We start from the raw sequence: 16790 nt of genomic DNA on the forward strand, positions 1-16790 counted from the left end.
GGCCATTCAGCCCCTCGAGCCTGCACCACCATTCACTATGATCACAGCTGATCATTCCCTTCGTACCCCATTCCTGCTTTCTCTCCATAACCCTTGATCCCTTTAGCCGTAAGGGCCACATCTAACTCCCTTTTGAATACATCTAACGAACTGGCCTCAACAACTTTCTGTGGTAGAGAATTCCACAGGTTCACAATTCTCTGAGTGAAGAAGTTTCTCCTCATCTCGGTCCTAAATGGCTTACCCCTTATCCTTAGACTGTGACCCCTGGTTCTGGACTTCCCCAACATTGGGAACATTCTTCCTGCTTCTAACCTGTCCAGTCCCGTCAGAATTTTATATGTTTCCACGAGATCCCCTCTCATTCTTCTAAATTCTAGTGAATATAAGCCCAGTCGATCCAGTCTTTCTTCATATGTCAGTCCCGCCATCCCGGGAATCAGACTGGTGAACCTTCGCTGCACTCCCTCAATAGCAAGAATGTCCTTCCTCAGGTTAGGAGACCAAAACTGAACACAATATTCCAGGTGTGGCCTCACCAAGGCCCTGTACAACTGCAGTAAGACCTCCCTGCTCCTATACTCAAATCCTCTCGCTATGAAGGCCAACATACCATTTGCCTTCTTCACCGCCTGCTGTACCTGCATGCCAACTTTCAATGACTGATAGAAACATAGAAAATAGGTGCAGGAGTAGGCCATTCAGCCCTTCTAGCCTGCACCGCCATTCAATGAGTTCATGGCTGAACATGAAACTTCAGTACCCACTTCCTGCTTTCACGCCATACCCCTTGATCCCCCGAGTAGTAAGGACTTCATCTAACTCTCTTTTGAATATATTTAGTGAATTGGCCTCAACTACTTCCTGTGGTAGAGAATTCCACAGGTTCACCACTCTCTGGGTGAAGAAGTTTCTCCTCATCTCGGTCCTAAATGGCTTACCCCTTATCCTTAGACTGTGACCCCTGGTTCTGTACTTCCCCAACATCGGGAACATTCTTCCTGCATCCAACCTGTCCAAACCCGTCAGAATTTTAAACGTTTCTATGAGGTCCCCTCTCACTCTTCTGAACTCCAGTGAATACAAGCCCAGTTGATCCAGTCTTTCTTGATAGGTCAGTCCCGCCATCCCGGGAATCAGTCTGGTGAACCTTCGCTGCACTCCCTCAATAGCAAGAATGTCCTTCCTCAGGTTAGGAGACCAAAACTGTACACAATACTCCAGGTGTGGCCTCACCAAGGCCCTGTACAACTGTAGCAACACCTCCCTGCCCCTGTATTCAAATCCCCTTGCTATGAAGGCCAACATGCCATTTGCTTTCTTCACCGCCTGCTGTACCTGCATGCCAACTTTCAATGACTGATGTACCATGACACCCAGGTCTCGTTGCACCTCCCCTTTTCCTAATCTGTCACCATTCAGATAATATTTTGCCTTCCTGTTTTTGCCCCCAAAGTGGATAACCTCACATTTATCCACATTATACTGCATCTACCATGCATTTGCCCACTCACCTAACCTGTCCAAATCACCCTGCAGCCTCTTAGCATCCTCCTCACAGCTCACACCGCCACCCAGCTTCGTGTCATCTGCAAACTTGGAGATATTACATTCAATTCCTTCATCTAAAATCATTCATGTATATTGTAAATAGCTGGGGTCCCAGCACTGAGCCCTGCGGCACCCCACTAGTCACTGCCTGCCATTCTGAAAAGGACCCGTTTATCCCCACTCTTGACGTGTTGATTAATCTTTGTTTCCCAGGGTGCTGACTCTTATCCTCTCCCAAAAACTCGAGACAAAATGACCAATGTATCCGATAACCTCTGTTCCCCGAACAGCTTAACTCTGTGTCCTGCAAATGTTGTTCTGTATCGAATGTGTTTCCATCATCTATCAGTCTGTGCTCGGGTTCAACGCATCGTTGGTTACTTATAAAAGGTTAATTCACCAGCAAGCTTGGCTCGTTCTCCGTTCTCCATTTTAAACCCATTTGTAAGTGACTTATATCAGCGAGCTTTACATTCATATAACCAAATGGTTGCTGCAACGTTGGTGACAGTATTGTATCGCCGTACAACATTCAGTATAAGTTACAGGATGCTGGGCTCCAGAAGACAGAGGCGTAGTGTACAGAGGCGGGGAGCTGGACAGGGCAAAGGGGAGGTTTCCCCTCGTGGGGGGGGGGGGGTCCCGGTCAGATCACTCCCAACACCCACCCTTCTCCCCCCCCCCCCATTACCCAGTCTGGCCCTGCTCCCACACGCAAGGTCAGAGAGCAGCAAACCCGGCACGCAAACATTGGCAGGTCTCAGACACCCCCCCCAGCGACCCCGGGATTCCCCCCCACGACCCCGGGATTCCCCCCCACGACCCCGGGATTCCCCCCACGACCCCGGGATTCCCCCCCCCCCACGACCCCGGGATTCCCCCCCACGACCCCGGGATTCCCCCCCGCGACCCCAGGATTCCCCCCCCCGCGACCCCGGGATTCCCCCCCACGACCCCGGGATTCCCCCCCGCGACCCCAGGATTCCCCCCCCCGCGACCCCGGGATTCCCCCCCACGACCCCGGGATTCCCCCCCCGCGACCCCGGGATTCCCCCCCCCGCGACCCCGGGATTCCCCCCCCCCGCGACCCCGGGATTTTCCCCACGGGATGGAAGTCACACCGTCGGGCCGGGAAGCTGCGAAACGAGAGAATCGTCGGCGGAGAAACAGCCTGAGAGACAGCCCCCCGCTCGCAGCTCAAACAACCCGACCTACAGGTGACTCCAGGCCCCCTCCTTGCGATTGGCCGAACAGCTGCAGCCCCAGAGAGCGCGTGCGAGCGATCCCGAGTGCCTCAGTATCGGCTCCTGTTCACATACAGCACACAGCGGGTAAAGGTGCAATACTTGAACACACTGCCAGGGGGCGATATTGGCCGTGGGGGAGGCCTATTAAATCTGCACCGTGCCCGTCTGATTGGTGCACAGGAACAGCAATCGCACTGGGTCACCAGCAGATGGCGCTGAATACTCAGGTCAGCATTGGCTGCTCAGCCAATCAGGGCAGGGGACCAGGGTTTATTGGGTACGTGACTGCGGGGGTCAGAGGGTCTGGGGCAAGCCTCTATTTCCCCCTCAACCAACATCACAACACAGGCTCTGGGTCATTATCACATCGCTGTTTGTGGGAGCTTGCTGTGCGCAAATTGTCTGCTGCAGAACACACCTGCTCTTCGAAATAGTGGCCGTGGGATCCTATACATCGCAACCGACAGACGTCATGTCCCACAATCCCTCAGTACTACCCCTCCGACAGTGGGACACTCCCTCAGTACTGCCCCTCCGACAGTGCGGCACTCCCTCACTACTGCCCCTCCGACAGTGCAGCACTCCCTCAGTACGGTCCCTCCGACAGTGCGGCACTCCCTCAGTACTGCCCCTCCGACAGTGCAGCACTCCCTCAGTACAGTCCCTCCGACAGTGCGGCACTCCCTCAGTACTGCCCCTCCGACAGTGCAGCACTCCCTCAGTACTGCCCCTCCGACAGTGCGGCACTCCCTCAGTACTACCCCTCCGACAGTGGGGCACTCCCTCAGTACTGCCCCTCCGACAGTGGGGCACTCCCTCAGTACTGCCCCTCCGACAGTGCGACACTCCCTCAGTACCGCCCCTCTGACAGTCCGACACTCCCTCAGTACTGCCCCTGCAACAGTGCAGCGCTCCCTCAGTACCGCCCCTCCGACAGTGCGGCTCTCCCTCAGTACCGCCCCTCCGACAGTGCGGCGCTCCCTCAGTACCGCCCCTCCGACAGTGCGGCACTCCCTCAGTACCGCCCCTCCGACAGTGCGGCACTCCCTCAGTACCGCCCCTCCGACAGTGCGGCACTCCCTCAGTACTGCCCCTCCGACAGTGCAGCACTCCCTCAGTACCGCCCCTCCGACAGTGCAGCGCTCCCTCAGTACTGCCCCTCCGACAGTGCGGCTCTCCCTCAGTACTGCCCCTCCGACAGTGCGGCTCTCCCTCAGTACTGCCCCTCTGACAGTGCAGTAACTCAGAATAAAGCCATGAAACTCAACTGAAGACAGACACGGAACGAGAGCGAGCGTTGAATTCATGGCCAGGTTTTATTTTTGCTTGGAACACACAATCGACTAACGCAGGAATGATCGAGGAACAGTGCTTGGGACTGGATTACCGTTGACTAACATGCTCGAAACACACAGACAGAACGACACGGGAACTGGAATGGTGACAGGTTGAAGTGTTTAAAATCGGAGGTGACTGACTCCACATCCAACTGGCTGTTTGTAAATCGAACGCTACACACACACTCACATCAGCCAGAAGTGATCGGTGAGTGTCCTGTGCACTCGAAACCCCCCCATTCGCTCCCTCCACCCCAGGGTATGTCCACCCTCGCCACTCCACAAATCCTCCCTTCCCCTCAATTCTCCTTATTAAACATGAAGATCAACAGATCAGCCACACGATTGCTGTAGGCAAACTCGTTATCGTACCTGAGGAGGGAACAGAGGAGAAACCAGGTCAGTCAGCAAGGTGATCACAAAATGGAACAGGAGGAGGCCCATTCAGTCCCTCGAGCCTGTTGCACAGGAACAGTAGGAGACCCATTCAGCCCCTCGAGCCTGTTAAACAGGAACAGTAGGAGACCCATTCAGCCCCTCGAGCCTGTTAAACAGGAACAGTAGGAGACCCATTCGGCCCCTCGAGCCTGTTACACAGGAACAGGAGGAGGCCCATTCAGCCCCTCGAGCCTGTTACACAGGAACAGGAGGAGGCCCATTCAGTCCCTCGAGCCTGTTACACAGGAACAGGAGGAGGCCCATTCGGCCCCTCGAGCCTGTTACACAGGAGCAGGAGGAAGCCCATTCGGCCCCTCGATCCTGCTCCGCCATTTAATACGATCATGGCTGATCCTATCATAGACTCAGCTCCACTTCCCCGCCCGCTCCCCATAACCCTTCACTCCCTTATCACTCAAAAATCAGTCTATCTCGGTCTTAAATATATTCAATGTCCCGGCTTCCACAGCTCTCTGAGGCAGCGAATTCCACAGATTTACAACCCTCAGAGAAGAAATTCCTCCTCATCTCAGTTTTAAATGGGCGGCCCCTTATTCTAAGACCATGCCCCCTAGTTCTAGTCTCCCCCATCAGTGGGAACATCCTCTCTGCATCCACCTTGTCGAGCCCCCTCATAATCTGATACGTTTCGATAAGATCACCTCTCATTCTTCTGAATTCCAATGAGTAGAGGCCCAACCTCCTCAACCTTTCCTCATAAAGCTCCACACCAGCCCCCTCCCTCCCTCCCCTCTCCATCTCACCCCATCACCAGATCCTTCTATTCCTTTATCCCTCCTGTGTTTATCCAGCTTCCCCTTAAATTTATCTCTGCTCCTCGCCTCGACCCCTCCCTGTGGGAGCGAGTCCCACATTCTCACCCTCTCTGGGTAAAGAAGTTTCTCCTGAATTCCCCATTGGATTTATTAGTGACTGTCGTATATTGATGGCCCCTAGTTCTGGTCTCCCCCACAAGTGGGAACATCTTCTCTACATCTACCCCATCGAACCCTTTCATAATCTACACACCTCCATCAGCTCACCCCTCAGCCTTCTCTTCTCTAGTTATATGGAGACCAGAACTGTGCACAGTGCTCCCAGTGTGGTCTAACCCAGGTATATGGAGACCAGAACTGTGCACGGTGCTCCCAGTGTGGTCTAACCCAGGTATATGGAGACCAGAACTGTGCACAGTGCTCCCAGTGTGGTCTAACCCAGGTATATGGAGACCAGAACTGTGCACGGTGCTCCCAGTGTGGTCTAACCCAGGTATATGGAGACCAGAACTGTGCACAGTGCTCCCAGTGTGGTCTAACCCAGGTATATGGAGACCAGAACTGTGCACAGTGCTCCCAGTGTGGTCTAACCCAGGTATATGGAGACCAGAACTGTGCACAGTGCTCCCAGTGTGGTCTAACCCAGGTATATGGAGACCAGAACTGTGCACAGATCAATGACCCGATTGAGTAGAGGTATAGCTGACTGTACAACACTCACCAAGATATCAGCTTCACGAAGTTGTCATTGAGTGAAATACCAGCACCAGCATCAAAGATGGAGGAATGAGTATCTCCGATAAAATCACTGGACACCACCTGAAATGAAAAATATCTTGAGACTGGGTGAATCAGAACAACTCCCATTTCAACAGCACCCTACACCCACTCAGTACCGACACTCCCTCAGTACCGCCCCTCCGACACTCCCTCAGTACCGAGCTCCCTCAGTACCGCCCCTCCGACACTCCCTCAGTACCGCCCCTCCGACACTCCCTCAGTACCGCCCCTCCGACACTCCCTCAGTACCGAGCTCCCTCAGTACCGCCCCTCCCTCAGTACCGCCCCTCCGACACTCCCTCAGTACCGAGCTCCCTCAGTACCGCCCCTCCCTCAGTACCGCCCATGAGATTCCAGCAGCCAGTGTGATGTCTCCTTGACCCCGTCCCCCCGGAAATCGAGGCCACACGGGACCGATCGCCCCCTCGCACATACCTGATGGTCCGTGTATCCCAGAATTCCCTTCAGTGGTCCCTCAGACGCTTTCTTCATGGCCTCTTTGATCTCAGCGTACGATGCAGGTTTGGCGAGACGGCAGGTCAGATCAACTACGGACACATCGGCCACGGGAACACGGAAAGCCATCCCGGTCAACTTCCTGAGGGTAGGAAAGGAGGGAGAGTTAGCGTGGGAGAGAGAGATAAGAACATAACAGGAGCAGGAGTCGGCCATTCGGCCCCTCGAGCCTGCTCTGCCATTTAATACCATCATGGCTGATCCGATCATGGACTCAGCTCCACTTCCCTGCCCGCCCCCTTATCCCCTTATCGGTTAAGAAACTGTCCATCTCCGTCTTAAATATATTCAATGTCCCAGCCTTCACAGCTCTCTGAGGCAGAGAATTCCACAGATTTACAACCCTCTGAGAGAAGAAATTCCTCCTCATCTCAGTTTTAAATGGGCGGCCCCTTATTCTAAGACCATGCCCCCTAGTTCTAGTCTCCCCCATCAGTGGAAACATCCTCTCTGCATCCACCTTGTCGAGCCCCCCTCATAATCTGATACGTTTTGATAAGATCACCTCTCATTCTTCTGAACTCCAATGAGTAGAGGCCCAACTTACTCAACCTTTCCTCATAAGTCAACCCCCTCATCCCCGGAATCAACCGAGTGAACCTTCTCTGAACTGCCTCCAAAGCAAGTATATCCTTTCGTAAATATGGAAACCAAAACTGCACGCAGTACTCCAGGTGTGGCCTCACCAATACCCTATATAACTGGAGCAAGACTTCCCAGCTTTTATACTCCATCCCCTTTGCAATAAAGGCCAAGAGACCATTGGCCTCCCTGATCACTTGCTGTACCTACAATACTGGAGTAGACTAAGCTACTATTCTCTGGAGTTTAGAAGTTACCCACATCGGTCGGAAAAATAGAAAAGCAAAGTATTTTTAAACGTTGAGTGTGAAATGTTGGTGTTCGGAGGGAGCTGGGTGACCTTGTTCACCAATCACTGAACGTTAACCTCAGGTACAGCAAGTGATTGGGAAAGCAAATGGGATTGAGGGGCCTGGACATAGTGGATAGTGAGGGCCTATTTCCATTGGTGGAGGGGTCAGTTACGAGGGGGCATAGTTTTAAGGTGGTTGGTGGAAGGTTTAGAGGGGATTTGAGGGGGGGGCTTCTTTACGCAGAGGGTTGTGGGGATCTGGAACTCGCTGCCTGGAAGAGTGATGGATGCAGAAACCCTCACCACTTTTAAGAGATGGTTGGATGAGCACTTAAAGTGCAGTAACCTGCAGGGTTACAGACCTAGAGCTGGTCATTGGGATTAGACTGGATGGCCTTTTGTTGGACGGAGCAGATATAGCGGTAAGTACTGCAGGGAATCGAATACGGCCAGGGGGATCTCCTGGACTAGTGTCGATCGCCCGGATGGGTCGAAGAGGAATTTTCCCAGATTTTTTCTCCCTAAATGGGTCTGGGTTTTTATTGGGTTTTGCCTCTCCCAGGGGATCACATTACTCCGGTTGGGGTGGAGTGTAGAATGATTCAGTATAAGGGGGGGGTCACAGTTGTGTGGGGCGGACTGGTTGGGCCGGGTGCTCTTTGCCTTTCCGTCATTGTCCATGGGTTTATATGTAACCTTCAGGGCTACTGACCGAGGGCCGTGTGTCTCTGTGTCGGCCGGGGCGGACACGATGGGCCGGAATGGCCTCCTTCTGTGCTGTAAATTTCTCTGTTTCTTTATATGTTGGCCTTCATTGCAAGAGGGTTTGAGTACAGGAGCAAGGATGTCTTACGCCAGTTATACAGGGCCTTGGTGAGACCACACCTGGAGTATTGTGTACAGTTCTGGTCTCCTGACCCAAGGAAGGATATACTTGCCATAGAGAGTGCAGCGAAGGTTCACCAGACTGATTCCCGGGATGGGGGGATTGTCCTATGAGGAGAGATTGAGCAGACTGGGCCGATATTCTCTGGAGTTTAGAAGAATGAGAGGTGATCCCATTGAAACACACCAGATTGTGAGGGGGCTTGACAGGGTAGATACAGGGAGGGTGTTTCCCCCCCCCCGGGCTGGGGAGTCTAGAACCAGGGCTCACACAGTCTCAGGATAAGGGGTCGGCCATTGAGGACTGAGATGAGGAGGAATTTCTTCACTCAGAGGGGGGTGAATCTGTGGAATTCTCTGCCCCAGAGGGCTGTGGGGGCTCAGTCGTTGAGTATATTCAAGGCCGAGATCGAGAGATTTTTGGATATTAAGGGAATCGAGGGATCGGGCGGGAAAGTGGAGTTGAGGTCGAAGATCAGCCGTGATCTGATTGAATGGCGGAGCAGGCTCGAGGGGCCGAATGGCCGACTCCTGCTCCTGATGCTTACCAAAGACCAGGGAACCACGAGACAACAACAACCTGTATTTATATAGCACCTGTAATGCAGTGAAACATCCCAAGGTGCTTCACAGGAGGATTAGGAGATAACAATCTGACCGAGAGCCGCATCAGGAGATATTCGGGACAGGCGACCAAAAGCTGGGCCACAGAGGTGGGTTTTAAGGAGCGTCTTGAAGGAGGAGAGAGAGGCGGAGAGGTTCAGGGAGGGAGTTCCAGAGCTTGGGGCCCAGGCAACAGAAGGCACGGCCACCGATGGTGGAGCGATTATAATCAGGGATGGTCAGGAGGGCAGAATTAGAGGGACGCAGAGATCTTGGAGGGTTGTGGGGCTGGAGGAGGTTACAGAGATAGGGAGGGGTGTAGGGGCTGGAGGAGGTTACAGAGATAGGGACGGGTGTAGGGGCTGGAGGAGGTTACAGAGATAGGGAGGGGTGTAGGGGCTGGAGGGATTTGAAAACAAGCTTGAGAATTTTGAAAATCCAGGTGTTGTTTAACCGGGAGCCAATGTAGGTCAGCGAGCACAAGGGGTGATGGGTGAGTGGGACTGGGTGCGAGTTAGGACACAGGGTCAGTGAGCACAGTGGGTGATGGGTGAGTGGGACTGGGTGTGAGTTGGGACACGGGGCAGTGAGCACAGGGGGTGATGGGTGAGTGGGACTCGGTGTGAGTTAGGACACGGGGCAGTGAGCACAGGGGGTGATGGGTGAGTGGGACTCGGTGTGAGTTAGGACACGGGGCAGTGAGCACAGGGGGTGATGGGTGAGTGGGACTGGGTGTGAGTTAGGACACGGGGCAGTGAGCACAGGGGGTGATGGGTGAGTGGGACTGGGTGTGAGTTAGGACACGGGGCAGTGAGCACAGGGGGTGATGGGTGAGTGGGACTCGGTGTGAGTTAGGACACGGGGGCAGTGAGCACAGCGGGTGATGGGTGAGTGGTACTGGGTGTGAGTTAGGACACGGGGCAGTGAGCACAGGGGGTGATGGGTGAGTGGGACTGGGTGTGAGTTAGGACACGGGGCAGTGAGCACAGGGGGTGATGGGTGAGTGGGACTGGGTGTGAGTTAGGACACGGGGCAGTGAGCACAGGGGGTGATGGGTGAGTGGGTGAGTGGGACTGGGTGTGATTTAGGACATGGGTCAGTGAGCACAGGGGGTGATGGGTGAGTGGGACTGGGTGTGAGTTAGGACACGGGGTCAGTGAGCACAGGGGGTGATGGGTGAGTGGGACTGGGTGTGAGTTAGGACACGGGGCAGTGAGCACAGGGGGTGATGGGTGAGTGGGACTGGGTGTGATTTAGGACATGGGTCAGTGAGCACAGGGGGTGATGGGTGAGTGGGACTGGGTGTGAGTTAGGACACGGGGTCAGTGAGCACAGGGGGTGATGGGTGAGTGGGACTGGGTGTGAGTTAGGACACGGGGCAGTGAGCACAGGGGGTGATGGGTGAGTGGGTGAGTGGGACTGGGTGTGATTTAGGACATGGGTCAGTGAGCACAGGGGGTGATGGGTGAGTGGGACTGGGTGTGAGTTAGGACACGGGGTCAGTGAGCACAGGGGGTGATGGGTGAGTGGGACTGGGTGTGAGTTAGGACACGGGGTCAGTGAGCACAGGGGGTGATGGGTGAGTGGGACTGGGTGTGAGTTAGGACACGGGGCAGTGAGCACAGGGGGGGGGATGGGTGAGTGGGACTGGGTGCGAGTTAGGACACGGGGCAGTGAGCACAGGGGGTGATGGGTGAGTGGGACTGGATGCGAGTTAGGACACGGGGACAGTGAGCACAGGGGGTGATGGGTGAGTGGGACTCGGTGTGAGTTAGGACACGGGGACAGCCGAGTTTTGGATCACCTCTAGTTTACGTTGGGTAGAATGTGGGAGGCCGGCCAGGAGTGTGTTGGAATGGTCAAGTCTGGAGGTAACAGAGGCAGGGATGAGGGTTTCAGCAGCGGATGAGCTGAGGTGGGGGGGCGGAGACGGGCGATGTTACGGAGTGGGAAATAGACGGGTTTAGTTATACTGCGGGATACGTGGCCGGAAACTCATTTCAGGGTCAGATATGACCCCGAGGTGGCGAACAGTCTCCGATAGGAGTTGGGGAGAGGGACAGCGCCGGTGGCGAGGGAACAGTTTGTGGCCGGCACCGAAAACAATGGCTTCCGTCTTTCCAACATTCAATGGAGAAAAGTTTGGCCAATCCGGAGCTGGATGCGGGACAATTTTGAGAGCGTGGAGGGGTCGAGAGAAGGGGCAGAAAAAAAAATCAAAGAGCAAGTTATTATTTAAATGGAGAGAGATTACAAAGTGCCGCAGTACAGCGGGACCTGGGGGTTACTTGTGCATGAAACACAAAAGGTTAGTATGCAGGTACAGCAAGTGATCAGGAAGGCCAATGGTATCTTGGCCTTTATTGCAAAGGGGATGGAGTATAAAAGCAGGGAAGTCTTGCTCCAGTTATACAGGGTATTGGTGAGGCCACACCTGGAGTACTGCGTGCAGTTTTGGTCTCCGTATTTACGAAAGGATATACTTGCTTTGGAGGCAGCTCAGAGAAGGTTCACTCGGTTGATTCCGGGGATGAGGGGGTTGACTTATGAGGAAAGGTTGAGGAGGTTGGGCCTCTACTCATTGGAGTTCAGAAGAATGAGAGGTGATCTTATCGAAACGTATCAGATTATGAGGGGGCTCGACAAGGTGGATGCAGAGAGGATGTTCCCACTGATGGGGGAGACTAGAACTAGGGGGCATGGTCTTAGAATAAGGGGCCGCCCATTTAAAACTGAGATGAGGAGGAATTTCTTCTCTCTGAGGGTTGTAAATCTGTGGAATTCTCTGCCTCAGAGAGCTGTGGAAGCCGGGACATTGAATATATTTAAGACAGAGATAGACAGTTTCTTAACCGATAAGGGGATAAAGGGGCGGGCAGGGAAGTGGAGCTGAGTCCATGATGGGATCAGCCATGATGGTATTAAATGGCGGAGCAGGCTCGAGGGGCCGAATGCTCGAGGGGCCGAATGGCCGACTCCTGCTCCGATTCACGTTTTTACAAGAGTTGGTGAGGTGGGGAGGGAGGGCGGAGATTGGGTGGGACCCAGCGTTGACGACATTCCCCAAGGCCGAGGCCCAGTCACCAGCTCCAGTCACCTACCCGTTCAGCTCGGGGATCACCTTGCCCACAGCTTTGGCGGCTCCGGTGGAAGCAGGAATAATGTTCTGGCTGGCGCCGCGCCCATCGCGCCAGGCTTTAGCGGAGGGTCCATCCACGGTCTTCTGTGTGGCAGTGTAAGCGTGCACGGTGGTCTGAATACCAGGCGGCGGGAAAAACAAAACCGATTAGACGCCAACACGCTCAAACCAAAACACATCGCACGCAACAGGAGGAGGCCCATTCAGCCCCTCGAGCCTGTTACACAGGAACAGAAGGAGGCCCATTCAGTCCCTCGAGCCTGTTACACAGGAACAGGAGGAGGCCCATCCAGCCCCTCGAGCCTGTTACACAGGAACAGGAGGAGGCCCATTCAGCCCCTTGAGCCTGTTACACAGGAACAGGAGGAGGCCCATTCAGTCCCTCGAGCCTGTTACACAGGGAACAGGAGGAGGCCCATTCAGTCACTCGAGCCTGTTACACAGGAACAGGAGGAGGCCCATTCAGTCACTCGAGCCTGTTACACAGGAACAGGATGAGGCCCATTCAGCCCCTCGAGCCTGGTACACAGTGCGGCACTCCCTCAGTACTGCCCCTCCGATAGCGCAGTACGGCACTCCCTCAGTACTGCCCCTCCGACAGTGCGGCGCTCCCTCACTACTGCCCCTCCAACAGTGCGGCACTCCCTCAGTACTGCCCCTCCGACAGTGCAGTGCGGCGCTCCCTCAGTACTGCCCCTCCGACAGTGCGGCGCTCCCTCAGTACTGCCCCTCCAACAGTGCGGCACTCCCTCAGTACTGCCCCTCCGACAGTGCGGCGCTCCCTCACTACTGCCCCTCCGACAGTGCAGTGCGGCACTCCCTCAGTACTGCCCCTCCAACAGTGCGGCGCTCCCTCACTACTGCCCCTCCGATAGTGCAGTACGGTGCTCCCTCAGTACTGCCCCTCTGACAGCGCAGTGCGGGGCTCCCTCAGTACTGCCCCTCCGACAGCGAAGTGCGGGGCTCCCTCAGTACCGCCCCTCCGATAGCGCAGTACGGCGCTCCCTCAGTACTGCCCCTCCGACAGCGCGGGGCTCCCTCAGTACTGCCCCTCCGACATTGCGGCGCTCCCTCAGTACTGCCCCTCCGTCAGCGCAGTACGGCGCTCCCTCAGTACTGCCCCTCCGACAGTGCGGCGCTCCCTCAGTACTGCCCCTCCGACAGCGCAGTAGGGCGCTCCCTCAGTACTGCCCCTCCGACAGTGCGGCACTCCCTCAGTACTGCCCCTCCGACAGTGCGGCGCTCCCTCAGTACTGCCCCTCCGACAGCGCAGTAGGGCGCTCCCTCAGTACTGCCCCTCCGACAGCGCAGTAGGGCGCTCCCTCAGTACTGCCCCTCCGACAGTGCGGCACTCCCTCAGTACTCCCCTTCTGACAGTACGGTGCTCCCTCAGTACTGCCCCTCCGACAGTACGGCGCTCCCTCAGTACCGCCCCTCCGATAGCGCAGTACGGCGCTCCCTCAGTACCGCCCCTCCGACAGTGCGGCGCTCCCTCAGTACTGCCCCTCCGACAGTACGGCGCTCCCTCAGTACTGCCCCTCCGACAGTGCGGCGCTCCCTCAGTACTGTCCCTCCGACAGCGCAGTGCGGCGCTCCCTCAGTACTGTCCCTCCGACAGCGCAGTACGGCACTCCCTCAGTACCGCCCCTCCGACAGTGCGGCGCTCCCTCAGTACTGCCCCTCCGATAGCGCAGTACGGCGCTCCCTCAGTACCGCCCCTCCGACAGTGCAGCGCTCCCTCAGTACTGCCCCTCCGATAGCGCAGTGAGGCACTCCCTCAGTACCGCCCCTCCGACAGCGCAGTGAGGCACTCCCTCAGTACCGCCCCTCCGATAGCGCAGTAGGGCACTCCCTCAGTACTGGCGATGGGGGAGTGTCGGCCTGGATTACGGGGCTCTGGAGTGTGTGGGGAGAGGGGGGGTTGGGTTGAACCCATGACCTTGTGACAAGGCGAGAGCGAGTGAGCGAGCACTAAACCCATCGAGCCGCAGTGGACCAACAACGATCGGCTCGCATCACTACACTCAGTATCTGAACACAGCGAGGCCTGGCTCCCACTCAAACTGTTGTCTCTGTCGCTGCTGTGTACGTGACTCCAGCAATCCCAAGGCGCCCATCACCATGGTGACCGTAAGCCACCCCCTTTGTTTGTTAAAAACTCAGTTGTGGCTTTGAGTGAACAAACCTCTGTCCCATACTCCCCTCCCCCATCACCTTGCCGAGGGCGGCCTGGTCAGATTGGCTTGTTGTGGGAGAGTTGCTACAGATTGGGGAGAATGGGCCCATACGCCCCGGTTAGGAGAATGAGACGATCTCATTGAAACGCGCAAGATTCTGAGGGGGCTCGACAGGGAGGGTGTTCCCCCCGGGCTGGGGAGTCTAGAACCAGGGGTCACAGTCTCAGGATAAGGGCTCGGCCATTGAGGACTGAGATGAGGAGGAATTCCTTCACTCAGAGGGGGGTGAATCTGTGGAATTGTCTGCCCCAGAGGGCTGTGGAGCCTCAGTCGTTGAGTATATTCAAGGCCGAGATGTCTCCGCGAGATCCTGCAAATCCCCCGGGAGGACAGACGCACCAACGTTAGCGTCCTCGACCAGGCCCAACATCCCCAGCATCGAAGCACTGACCACACTCGACCAGCTCCGCTGGGCAGGGCCACATTGTCCGCATGTCCCCCAGACACGAGACTCCCCAAAGCGAGCGCTCTACTCGGAACTCCTTCACGGGCAAACGGGCCAAAGGTGGGCAGAGGAAACGTTACAAGGGACCACCCTCAAAGCCTCCCTGATAAAGTGCAACATCCCCACCGACACCTGGGAGTCCCTGGGCCCAAAGACCAGTCCGCCCTAAGTGGAGGGAGTGCATCCGGGAGGGCGCTGAGCACCTCGAGTCTCGTCGCCGAGAGCGTGCAGAAACCAAGCGCAGGCAGCGGAAGGAGCGTGAGGCAAACCAGTCCCACCCTCCCCTTCCCTCAACGTCTGTCTGTCCCACCCTCCCCTTCCCTCAACGTCTGTCTGTCCCACCCTCCCCTTCCCTCAACGTCTATCTGTCCCACCCTCCCCTTCCCTCAACGTCTATCTGTCCCACCCTCCCCTTCCCTCAACATCTATCTGTCCCACCCTCCCCTTCCCTCAACGTCTATCTGTCCCACCCTCCCCTTCCCTCAACGTCTATCTGTCCCACCCTCCCCTTCCCTCAACGTCTATCTGTCCCACCCTCCCCTTCCCTCAACGTCTATCTGTCCCACCCTCCCCTTCCCTCAACGTCTATCTGTCCCACCCTCCCCTTCCCTCAACGTCTATCTGTCCCACCCTCCCCTTCCCTCAATGTCTATCTGTCCCACCCTCCCCTTCCCTCAACGTCTATCTGTCCCACCCTCCCCTTCCCTCAACATCTATCTGTCCCACCCTCCCCTTCCCTCAATGTCTATCTGTCCCACCCTCCCCTTCCCTCAACGTCTATCTGTCCCACCCTCCCCTTCCCTCAACATCTATCTGTCCCACCCTCCCCTTCCCTCAACGTCTCTCTGTCCCACCCTCCCCTTCCCTCAACGTCTCTCTGTCCCACCCTCCCCTTCCCTCAACGTCTATCTGTCCCACCTGTGACCGGGACTGTGGTTCCCGTATTGGACTGTTCAGTCACCTCAGGACTCGTGTTTAGAGTGGAAGCAAGTCTTCCTCGATTCCAAGGGACTGCCTCTGATAGATTTTTGGACTGAAGGGGAATGGAGGGATGAGGGGAATGGAGGGATGAGGGGAATGGAGGGATGAGGGGATGGGGCGGGAAAGTGGAGTTGAGGTTGAAGATCAGCCAATGATGGTATTAAATGGCGGATCAGGCTCGAGGGGCCGAATGGCCGACTCCTGCTCCCAAAGGTTATGAAACCCGGTGGAATGGAGCGGTGAGCAAAATGTCTTCCTCCGACACCTCTCGACCCAACAAATCCTCCCCACTCTCACCAGCCATCGAACGGAAGGACAGCCCATTGCTACAAGGCCTTTCAACCCCCCCCCACCCCCAACCCCCAGAACGTCCCCAAACACCTCACCGCCAATGTAGGGCCTCTGGGTTTTTGTAACTCTTGGAACAAAGGCACCAGGCAGCTCAAGCACCCCCGTCATTGGCTGGCCCACTGGCCCCTCCCCCACACTCCCGTTTCCCCTCCCCCACATCCCGGGTACCTACCTCTGGAAGACGCTGATGGGATTTCCATCCACCACCAGCTTCCCGCCCTCCGCTTCCACCTGTCCCTGGTATCGGCCGTGGGTCGAGTCGTACTTGAACATGTAGGCCTGGAAACAGCGAGCATTGTGGGACGTCAGTCAGTGCTGGGCTCCAGCGTTCAGGGAATGGGTACACAACCCTACCCCCTCAGTGTGGCCCTCCCTCAGTGCCGCCCCTCCCTCAGTGTGGCCCTCCCTCAGTGCCGCCCCTCCCTCAGTGTGGCCCCTCCCTCAGTGCCGCCCCTCCCTCAGTGTGGCCCCTCCCTCAGTGCCGGCCCCTCCCTCAGTGCCGGCCCCTCCCTCAGTGCCGGCCCCTCCCTCCATAACCCTCTAATTCTGCCCCCCTGACCATCCCCGATTCCCATCGCTCCACCATCGGTGGCCGTGCCTTCAGCTGCCTGGGCCCCAAGCTCTGGAACT

General features: G+C 56.3%; 1 protein-coding gene across 1 annotated transcript; it reads right to left on the reverse strand.

The window, feature by feature from the left end:
- Positions 1 to 4095: 4095 nt before the first annotated feature.
- On the reverse strand, positions 4096 to 16434 carry LOC139242550 (glyceraldehyde-3-phosphate dehydrogenase 2-like). The gene is made up of 5 exons (XM_070870410.1): positions 16333 to 16434; positions 12109 to 12282; positions 6565 to 6727; positions 6071 to 6168; positions 4096 to 4507 (listed from the first exon to the last, which is right to left on the reverse strand). Exons 1-5 carry the CDS (start codon positions 16431 to 16433, stop codon positions 4435 to 4437), a joined length of 609 nt encoding a protein of 202 aa, XP_070726511.1. The 5' UTR covers position 16434; the 3' UTR covers positions 4096 to 4434.
- Between the last annotated feature and the right edge of the window lie 356 nt (positions 16435 to 16790).

The sequence above is a fragment of the Pristiophorus japonicus genome, unplaced genomic scaffold (assembly GCF_044704955.1).
Source record: "Pristiophorus japonicus isolate sPriJap1 unplaced genomic scaffold, sPriJap1.hap1 HAP1_SCAFFOLD_1367, whole genome shotgun sequence".
Classification (NCBI taxonomy): domain Eukaryota; kingdom Metazoa; phylum Chordata; class Chondrichthyes; family Pristiophoridae; genus Pristiophorus; species Pristiophorus japonicus.